General features: G+C 39.8%; 1 protein-coding gene across 1 annotated transcript in view; it reads right to left on the reverse strand.

Moving 5' to 3' along the window:
* Positions 1-10,697, reverse strand: part of obscna (obscurin, cytoskeletal calmodulin and titin-interacting RhoGEF a) — a 57,937-nt gene that overhangs the window by 12,510 nt on the left and 34,730 nt on the right. The window contains exons 51-71 of the mRNA XM_016671805.1: positions 10,171-10,437; positions 9,765-10,031; positions 9,408-9,674; positions 8,356-8,622; positions 6,116-8,272; positions 5,963-6,035; positions 5,777-5,871; positions 4,946-5,058; positions 4,561-4,761; positions 4,053-4,135; positions 3,750-3,923; positions 3,488-3,647; positions 3,281-3,385; positions 2,738-2,902; positions 2,320-2,478; positions 2,015-2,192; positions 1,786-1,899; positions 1,462-1,629; positions 1,086-1,188; positions 870-999; positions 667-772 (exon numbers count right to left, since the gene is read on the reverse strand). Coding sequence (XP_016527291.1) covers positions 667-772; positions 870-999; positions 1,086-1,188; positions 1,462-1,629; positions 1,786-1,899; positions 2,015-2,192; positions 2,320-2,478; positions 2,738-2,902; positions 3,281-3,385; positions 3,488-3,647; positions 3,750-3,923; positions 4,053-4,135; positions 4,561-4,761; positions 4,946-5,058; positions 5,777-5,871; positions 5,963-6,035; positions 6,116-8,272; positions 8,356-8,622; positions 9,408-9,674; positions 9,765-10,031; positions 10,171-10,437 — 5,352 coding nt within the window. The remainder of the gene's footprint in view (positions 1-666; positions 773-869; positions 1,000-1,085; positions 1,189-1,461; positions 1,630-1,785; positions 1,900-2,014; positions 2,193-2,319; positions 2,479-2,737; positions 2,903-3,280; positions 3,386-3,487; positions 3,648-3,749; positions 3,924-4,052; positions 4,136-4,560; positions 4,762-4,945; positions 5,059-5,776; positions 5,872-5,962; positions 6,036-6,115; positions 8,273-8,355; positions 8,623-9,407; positions 9,675-9,764; positions 10,032-10,170; positions 10,438-10,697) is intronic.

Below are 10,697 nucleotides of genomic sequence, written 5' to 3' on the forward strand. Positions count from 1 at the left end.
ATACACCAAGTGGTAAAGCATCAGAAGAAGATATTTTTTCCAGCAAAATTATCTCGGATACAAACAGCTGGGACTAGTGGACCAACACTTTTCAGGGTAGGAATGGTACAGAGAGAAGAAAACTCTAAGCTAGATATCTTCAAGAGCGGTATTGTGTTTTATGAATAATCTTCTGAAAGCTCTATAGATCTTGAGAATAAAAAAATCTAAAATCCCTAAAGTAGTTGAAAGCTCTATATACCATTATGATTGGTGCATGCATTGTATTTTAAATCAAATGCTACGCAGGTTGCACCCTGTGCCATAATAGTTTGGAATCTAGTCAAATGGTAGCTGGAACTATGTTTGATGAAAGAGTGTATGAAATACGGGTGAAAAAAAAATGTAAGTATGTGAGTAATATTTCAAGATACTGCACACTTCATGGAGTTTATGAATGGTAGTGCTCGGAAGATACTGACCAGGCCAGATTTATGGATATTGTAAAGAGATGTCACATAATGTGATGGAGAAAGGGTGATAATGTTGGAAGTAAAACTTGGTAATGGCATGTGCTTTAACCCTTTGGAAACGCAGCTAATCTGCTAAAAGGATAAACCACACATATGAAAACGCTGTCATGGGTTTTCACATATGTGTTGATTCCAGTGGCTCGGACAGTCCTACCTTTGACAGGTAAGTCCTTTGATTGGTCACTCTCACTTTCAGCTGGCGGTACAAAGGCAGGACAAAGACCTGCTTTGCATTTGACACAGCCGAGTTCATTCCAAAGCTAAGGAAAAGAAAACATTTGACAAGGAAGTGACACTGTCTGTTTTAATACTATTCACTCTCTACTAGTATAAGTAAAGGAGAAATGTGTTTTATACCTCACACTCATACTGTCCGATATCTGCCTCTGTTGCTCCGATAACTGTGAGAGACAAGATTCCACTTCGGGCGTCGTTCACAATGGAGTATTTATTGCTGTCAGTCAGCTCCTTGCCATCTTTCAACCACCTGCAGGCAGAATAATTTCTGCTGTCAGCAGACACATGGCCATCAGCTGTGACATGTAACATGATTATCTCTGTGTTTTGCCATACCTGATTCTTGGTAAAGGGGTTGTGAGAGTGGAACATGAAAACTGGATCTCCTCTCCGTCAATCAGACACGCACTTTCTAGTCGGCTCACAAATCTGGGTGGAGCTGGAGAAAAGGACAAAGTGAACGTAAATAATTTGAAAAGAAACAGCTAGATATGGGGTAAGAACCACCAATGTCAGTAATAGTTGACCTGGCATTTGTCATGGTAGAAAAAATGGAGTGGTAAATACAGCATAATTGTACTACAGGTACAAGTAGCCAAATTGCATTGATCGCTTACAAAGGGCCTTGCAAAAGCATTGCATTTCTTGAACCTCTTCACAGTTTGTCATGTTACAATTACAATTTACACGTTATATGTTACAGTTTACTCACCTTGCACCACCACCTTAGCCAGAGTGCCAGCATTGCCCATAGAGCTGGTTGCATAGCACATGTACTGACCAGAATCCTCTGCTGTAAGGCAGTCCAGGACAAGACTGCATGTTCCTGACCGGTCAGCTGAGATGATGTGCCGTGGGTCATCCTCCAAAGGAAGACCATCTGTGAAAAAAACAAATCAAACTTCACCCAGCAAAGCAAGAGTTGTTTACGAAAGGTTAAAATATAAAAAAACTATTTGGAAGTTTTAAAGATGTGGCCCACATTTGCAACCTCTAAACTGTAAATACTTCAAGAAGAAACTGAATAAATGCAAACCTTTGATCCAGCTGACCACTGGTTTTGGAAATCCCAGTACTCTGCAGGTCAGTTTGATTGTCTGTCCAATTTGTGTTGAGCAATCACAAAGCAGAGACTCAAACACTGGAGGGCCTGATGATAGATGATGACATAAACAGAGAAATGCTCAATAATTAAAAGCTATCAAAACCTCCCCACTTTTATTTGCTGGCTTGCTAACATTTCTGAAGAACATAGGAAGACCTACAGTTATTGCTGAGACTAGAGCGTTGCTGCAGCTCCTTCAGGTCTTTCAGCCAGGACAGCTTAACCAGAGTGGAGTTGCTCTGCAAAGTGTAACGCCGTATAGAGCCTCTGTGCTCATGCCACAAACCCCAGGACCTGTCTTCTCCTGCCACTGTTTCCTTTATTTCCACATCATTCAGCTGGGCAAGTTGTTGAATCAAAAACACCAAAGTAAAATGACAGCAGGCACATTTGCACCATGGTGAAAATTTGCTTCACCAACAATGGAATACTGTGCCGGAAAGAAGGCAGATGTGCTGATCTTACCTTCATTTTGTTCTTAAAGCTGTAAGTGTCTTGATTCATGCTGCCATCTCTCTTCACCCTACACAGTACAATGCATTCCTTAAAGAGAAACACTTGTCTCTGATGCCCTCTAGAGGTTGTTTTCACTTCTGGAGATTCCTCCCACACTGTGAAGACTCCCTAAACAGGTAAAAAAAAAATCACAGTTTAGAGACAATTGCACCGAATATTCTGATATTATAAGAAGAAGTAAGTGCTTCAAAACAAAGACACGTTAGTGTGGAAGCATGTAAGTCAAAGATTTTTATTTGAACTGCTACTCTGCCTTGGAATCGGAAAGATTTGTATGCTTGAAGAAAGCAAAGTTTTGACAACAAAACTCTCACTAAAAATAATGTTTAAAACCCAAGAAACAAACATAGCTGTCTTTTCTCCTTACCTGTCGTACAGGCTCGCCCAGAGCAGTAAGAGGAGCTGGATAGTTTTCAATCAGTGATACTCGATGCAGGTTGTCTGATCTCCAGGGCAAACAGGACACCACGGAGAAGGCGTCCTCCAAAAGGTAGCAGCTCTGGCCACTCTTTGCTTTGTTCTTGATCAGCTCCTGACAATCAATCAATAACTGGTTAAAATTGGTGAAAGCAGAAATATGACTTTAAGAGCTTGTATTGTATATAAAGAGTTTCTAACAATAGTCCATGTTTTTCCCATGTCTTTTTCCCCAGAGTTTTAATTTTTTATTCAACACATGTTGATGGAGGATTTTCTGGATGGATAGATACCGTATGCTTTATTATAACATTTCCATTAAATACCTAAATCAAACTGTAACCGACTGCAAATATTGATAACCAGATAGTCATCTTCAGCCTTGTGTCCAGCTATGCTGTAGTACAGCAGCTAATGCAGTACGATCTTAAATCCCCTTTGAAAGATAAATAATTAAAGTTTTCTGCATCACAGAGGTTCAAAAGCTTGGTACCTTCAGTAAAGCCTGGTAGGTTTGAATCCTCTCTACTGGTTGCTGCAGGAAAGTAAGGACATCCATAATAGGGACATCACCAGGCTTCTCAGGTGCTGCTATCTCCTGAATGGTCATTGACAAGAAATAAACATTAGGTTGGTGCAATAAAGCTCTCTTTCTAAACTTTAAGTCTTGTGAACAGGCATGAGGAGATTCAAAAATTACTTTGAAGTATTGCTGAACAGCCTTGTCACTGACGCAGGCCTCCGCTTGTGCTTGCCCCACCATGTAGTGAAGGTACTTTTCAAAATGTTCAGCGTGCTTGATTAAATACATGGCAACATCATCATCTGTAACGCAGCCCCTCAGGCCAGGGAGGATGGAACTGAAAGTAAATGTATTACTGAGGACTGTATTATGGCATTTTCTTTAAAAAAAAAGTGATCCCAATAATATTAGAAGAAGTATGGAGAGCTGGTTCTGTTACCGTTCATGTAAACCGACAATGTCTTTGATGTTCCTGAAGATGATTTCTTTCTGATTGAGGATGTTAATGGGAACATGGTGGCTACAGTCCAGATGGTTGAGCTGGTGAGTGATAAACATCTTCATTGCCTTTACAAACTCCTCTTCTCCATCAATCAAGCCTTGGATCAGCTGACTAAAGATTTCAGGAAGTACAGGAAAATTGGAAGTGATGCACTGAAAATTCTAGTTTGATCTAAGTCCAGTAGGTTCTGATCACAAATGTCACAATATCAATGTGTTATGAAAAATATGAAGAACAGACCTCAGTTCTCTCCTGTACTCTTCCCCTGTAGACCCAATTCCATCGAGATCTTCCTGAGCAACTCTCCTTTGTGGGAAGGTTTCCTGTTGGAAATGATAGCCAGGTATTTATTTATCATAAAACCCTCTCATGTCTGTGCTGGTAAATGAACAAAATTGAGGCATATATAAAATGTGTTCATGTACAGTTGATACCAGATATTTTCATGAATAGTACAACATTTCATCTCACTGTCTGTCATTAGATAAGACAAATTCAAATCGAAATTCAAACTTCTGAAAAGCTTGTAGAAGGATACCAAAAATGTTTGGCACACAGTTCAGGAAATTGAACCAAGCGGTAAGGAAATTAATCTAAACATCTGAATTTGAGAACAGCTATAAAAATGTCTAAAAATCTATCTCTGAATTTTCTTGCAATCCTATCTGACCTATAACAAGAAGGGTTTAGTCTGGCTTCATGTCAAATAGTTATATGTAGATTCACCAACAATATTTGTACAACTTACTTTTCTCTTCTTTTCCAGATAGGCAGGACACAGCCATCCCTGCCGAGAAGGGTTGGTTTTGGTTGGTTTGGTCCTCACCAACCATCTGTCAGGATGAACAGAGTCCAGGACCTCCACAAACTGACCCTCTTTCAGAATAAAACTGTCCTTACTTCCAATATTAGGACTGCAGTCGGCACGAGCTACATATATTTCAAATATCTGAAGAAGGAAACATTAAGAAGATTAGACTTTAATGGTAAGTCTAATCTTACCATTAAGATTAGACTTAATGGTAAGTCTAATCTTACCATTAAGTAATGGTAAGATTACCATTACTTACTAATCTTATAATGACTTAATTAAATCAAACTTGCAAAAAATATGATTAGAATGTAAAATGTACCTCTCGTCTGTCCTCTTCACCCTCTGACTCAGATCCAGACACAGTACTTGTTAAAGGCGTGTGGGATCGATGGTGCTTTGGAGATGCTGTTCTTAGCTTAATATCATGAGTTCCTTCAAATTAGAACAAGGGGAAACCTTATTTTAGTAGCACAGTAAATAAATCTGGCTGTAGAAAAACAATAGTAAGATGGAAAGAAAGATTGCTGTATGCATATTTACATAAACATATACAGCATTTTTATGTAAAAGGTGATGGATTAATAATGAGCAGACACAAATATTTGTTAATCTAATCTGTACAGTTTCTGAAAAAAACAAACAATGGTTTGGATTTGGAGAGACTAAAGATCTTGCATTAAATGTAACAAAAAAAGCCAAGCAAAATGATCCAAAATGCCTACATGTTTGTTCAAAAGTATGTTTTTTTTCTTTTGTTTGTTTGTTTGTTTTACCTTAACCGTAAGCAGCTTCAGGTCAACAAAATCTGTTTCTAAAGTTATTGGCTCACTGGTGACACTTAGTGGCCATGCTGGGAAACTGCTACTGATGTGTAACATTTGTAGCTGAGAAATAAATCTGAATGTTTTACCAAGAAATATCATTAAGACCACTCCAAGCATAATGCATTTCACATGTGAAACAAATAATTTTATCAACAAAAGAGTCTACAATTTTTGTATTTTGGGATAAGTTTCCCTATTTATTTATTTTTTTAATATTCAATGTATTATAATTGTACATTTCAAAATGTACAATTCTTTTTGGAATATTTTTTTTGTACTCTGTCCCAGCAATTAAAAACACAAATTTATGGAATAATTTTGCTGACCTTTAACATTCAGCAGTTTCATAGGAGGTTTCGGAGCAGCTGTTTCTTCGTTATTATCCTTTGGCTGCATTGTGTCAGCAGGTTTTGGTACTTCCCTGATAAAATATCAATAAAGACCAGTTCAGTTTCAGGAGCACAACATTCAAGATGAGCATTAAAATGTAGGGACAATGTAAGGAGAATTACCTTGGTGCCACTGGAATAGTCTCAACAGGCTCCATTATATCTGGAGCTGTGTCATACTCTGAGGGACTTGACACTGTTAAAGGTAGAAAGTTGACAATGTATAGTGATAGCCCTGGTTTGTGCTTACAACTAAAAACCAAATGTGCAACTTACAGGAGCTGACAGCAATGAGTGAAGATCTTCTCTCTTCCAGGAGTGTTTGATTGTTCTGTTCTGTCAAGATGTAAGCATCCCACAGGGAAACATTCACACTTTCTACATAATTTTCAGCATCTGCAATTGGAGCTAGCTCTGCTTGACTCTGAGTCAGGCTTTGAGTCTGTGTCACGTCCTGGGTGTCAGGCTTCTGTGGAGCAAGCTGCAAAGGAGTTATGGCCGCTAGTGGTGGGTGTACAGGCTTCTGGACTGCAGGAACAGGTTGCACAGTCTTCACTACGGTTATGTTTCCATTGTAGGAGGTCACACCAAACTTATTTGCCACCTCACAGGTATAAACTCCGCTGTCGCTGCTGTTCAAGTTTTTAACCACGAGTGTGCATTCTCCGTTTTCTGTTGTTTCAACCCGGCATCGAGGATCATTTATAACATGGTGGCCATTTTTCAACCAGCGCACAGTGCTGGGTCTTCCATCCACAACACACTTTAATGTAAGTGTACCATGAAGATCTGCATTCTGGTTCTTGAATACCTCCTTAAAGACCGGTCGCATGTCCTTGCGAGCTTTGTAGCCTTTGAATGCTGCCTGGATCTTAATGGCAGCTTCTTGCATTTCGGGTTCATCCTCTATGTTGATGTCAGTCTCCAGGGGAGACGGTTCTGGTGGCTGGATCTCCTGGATAAGTTGCTGTCCTGTTTGTCTCTCGGGACCAGCAGTTTGGAAGTGGTTAGGAGGGAGCTCAGTTAAGGCCTCTGAGAAAGTTTCTTCTTCAGAAATGTAGAGCAGAGCAATGTCGTCTTCCATTTTAGTCGATTGTGTTTCCTCCACTCTTCTTATTGGCTCAACAGCCAGTTTAATTTCAGGTTCTTTCTTAATTGGTTTTACTGGTTGTTTTACTGGTTGCTTAAGTTTATCTTCTGCTTCACTATCAGTCGTGATAGACTTACTTCCTTCTAACTTTAAAATTTCTTCAACGTCTTTCTTCAAAGGATTTTTTAGTTGTTTGTCTGTCTTCTCCTCAGGGGACTTTACTCCAACACTTTTAGGCTGTACATCATCTTGATCTGTCTCTGTGTCCCGTGACTCATGTATTTCCATTCCTATTTTTATCTTACTCTTTCTCCTCTCAGGTGGCTTTGGAGGTGCAAACTGAAGGATTTCATCTGCCTTTTCTGGCTCTTCTATTGATTGCTGGTTTGCTCTGGGCGTTTGTGTCAATACCTTCTCTGTGAACTCTTGCCCATTTTGTCTCTCTTTATGATCTTCAAAATCTTTAAGGAAAGTCTTGATTAGTTGAGGAATTGTTTCCTCTGTTTGATTCATAATAGACTTGAGTGATTGCTCTCCATATGCTACCTTTGCCTTAGATCTTACTGGTGGTTTCAAAGTCTCCTCTTCTGTCTTTCCTACTTCACCTTTGTGTTTTGAAGGTTTGACATCTGTTTTTATTTCTTTCCCATTAAGCTGCTCTTGTACATGTTTTTCATCCTGACTGTTTCTCCAAATTGTTGTTGGTTCTTGAGCTATTTTCTGTTTAACTTCATTTGCTTCTTCTGAAGTGTTTTCTTGTTGTTTTAACCCCTTTTCAGTTTCACATCCCTTTTCTGTCTCTTTCAGTTCAACCACTTTGTTACCCACAAGCCTTTCTGACTGATTTACTGGAGGGATGACTTTAACAAATTTTCCTACATTCCCTTCTGGTTGTCTCTTTTCCATAAGATCATTTTCGGTACCCAGAGGTGAAGCTGGCTTTTCAATCCTCCTACCAGCCTTATAATCCTTCTCTGGTAGCTGAACTATCTTAACCTCTTTCTTGTGCACTTCACTCCCTTTGTCTTCACTCCTCTCCACTTTTGTTCCATTCTGAGCAACATCCAAGTTTTCTACTGGAGATCTTTTATGTTGAACACCCTCTTGGACTTCATTATTCACATTCTGCACAGACACCTTTATGCCAAAAACTTGCTCTGTGTCTTTTTCGACAGAAGTAATAGATGCTTTCCGATTTGTCCTCTTCTTGGGCTCTGGGGGAATCTGGTTGGGATCTGGAAGCTTGGGCTTTTCATTTTCTGAAGCGGGAGCTGGTTTAGGGATCGTACTTTTCATCTGCGCCGATGCTGTTCTAGACTTTTCCTCTGATGGAGGTGTTGGTGCTTCACAGAAGGAAAAATGGTATTAACATTATAAGAGTAGTTATTCAAGATTAAGTAAAAAAAAAAAAAAAAAGGATACACACCTTTTATTTGTACTGTTGCAGACGTTTCTGCATTTCCGGCGTGACATGAGTAGCTACCACTGTCCTCTGAACTGATCTTCCTGATGTTAAGCTGCAGGAAACAGCCGTCTTGTTTCATCTCATACTTCTCGCCGGCTCTCAGAGGCAGATTATCCTTCTTCCACAGAAAAGCCACTCCAGGTTTGGATAACTCACAGGACAATGAGGCTGCACTGCCAACCCCTGCCTCTACACTTTGTAATTCTTTGATGAACAATGAAGCAAGTTCTAAGGGGATTGAAAGGAAACATATATTGTACAGCATCAAATAAGGGAGTAATACATTTTCAGGGCTTCATTTTTCTTGTGTACTGTACATTCAGTAGTCTGTCGTTACCAAAGTTTCTTCGACGTCTTTCTTCAAGACATCGAAGAAGACGTCTTTGACGTCTTTTAGAGCAACAACTGTCTTACTAAAGCACTATTTTCTATCTTGACATGTACATTGGTGTCAGCAAAATGCATGTTACACAGGGTAAACATGCAAAATTGAAGCAGGTTTCAATTAAGGATCAACTCCTCCCACATTGTTGAAATATTTGTGGTGCTTTTCATGTGGTTCCGGTGTGATCAATGCATGTATAAAAGGATCACAGTGTTCAAGCTCTAGAACAGGGTACTATCTTGTATTTTTTCCCCATTTTTATGAATGAAATGCTCTGTGAGTGCTATAAGTGGTTAGATCATTTTTATCAACTGACGTCAGTTCAGGAATCCGACAAGCCAATGTGAGTGATTATTCATCAGAACCAGCAGCTCATTTCCATTGTGTTGCATGAGATTGATGTTGTGTTTGTCACTGATGTCATATTTGAGTAGTAGTTGTGGAAATGCTGTAGCAGTGGCATATTTGTACAGTAACTGGCAGATATGGTATACTGCTGCAGTAATTTCTGACACACACTATGTTTGAGAAGCACTGATCCTAAGCTAAGTCGATGCAACCAACAGATTGAGAAAAGGATATTTTATAAATAATTGATAGCGAATGCCCAAAGTTAAAATAAACACACCTTTAACTGCCACATTTGCAGTGCTTTCTCCGCTCCCTGCTTGGCATGTGTAGCTGCCACCGTCCTCAAGTTTGAGATCTTTGATGTCAAGCTGATAGAGTCGACCATTTTGTTTCATCTCATGCTTCATGCTGGCTCTCAGTGGCAGCTTGTTTTTCTTCCACAGCACTGAAACTCCAGGTTTGGAAAGTTCACAGCACAATGAGATCATGTCTCCTACCTCAGCATTCATATTTTGTAACTCCTTGATAAAGTACACAGGACGTTCTGTAAAACAAAAATATATATATATATCATTTGGGGTGTCTTTGTTAGGATACAAATGACTTTGTTGCTTCAAACTGTTTCGTTACAGACCTTTCACAGATAATGTTGCAGTGGTCTCTGCATTCCCTGCTTGACACGAGTAGCTGCCGCTGTCCTCAGGTTTCAGGTCTTTGATATGTAGATAAAGGATGGAACCTTCTCGTTTCATCTCATACTTCTTACTGGCTCTGAGTGGCACCTTGTTTTTCTTCCATTGCACAGACGCTCCAGGTTTAGACACTTCGCAGCATAAAGACGCTGCTCCACCTTCGTCAGCCTCCATGCATACTAGCTCTTTCTTGAAGAAGGGAGGAAGTTCTGAGAAAATATGCCAGAATTTAGATTTCTTTCTTAATACTAAAAAACATTTGGACCATCTGATAAAACCATACATTGCACAGTAAATACACGCGTGGAGGCTTTACTGAGTTAACAATGTTGTTGTTGGTTTTACAACCTTTCACAGTCACAGTTGCTGTAGCCTCTGCAGCTCCAGCTTGACATGAGTAGGTACCACTATCCTCAGGTGTGAGATCCTTGATGTAAAGTTGGAGGAAGCAGCCATCATGCTTCATCTCATACTTCCTGTTTGCTCTCAGTGGCAGCCTGTTCTTCTTCCACTGTATTGATAGCCCAGGCTTGGATACCTCACAGCAAAGGGATGCTGTCCCTCCCTCCTCAATGGTGACATTTTTCAAATTCTCCTTGAAAAACGGGGGAAGTTCTGAGAAGATAAGCAATACATAAAGATCCAGCTCTGGCATAGCAGGAAAAGCCAGCATTACATTGCTTTGCTCTGAAAGAAGTTTCTTCCTGCAATATTTAAAAAGCAGTTTACCAAACTAACAAACCTTTTACTGAGACAGTGGCACTAGTCTCTGCTTCTCCTGTTTGGCAAGTGTAGCAGCCACTGTCCTCCGGTTTGATCTCCTTGATGTTAAGCTGTAGAAAGCAGCCTTCCTGCTTCATTTCATACTTCTTATT

This window comes from Poecilia formosa, unplaced genomic scaffold (assembly GCF_000485575.1).
Source record: "Poecilia formosa unplaced genomic scaffold, Poecilia_formosa-5.1.2 Scaffold52, whole genome shotgun sequence".
Classification (NCBI taxonomy): domain Eukaryota; kingdom Metazoa; phylum Chordata; class Actinopteri; order Cyprinodontiformes; family Poeciliidae; genus Poecilia; species Poecilia formosa.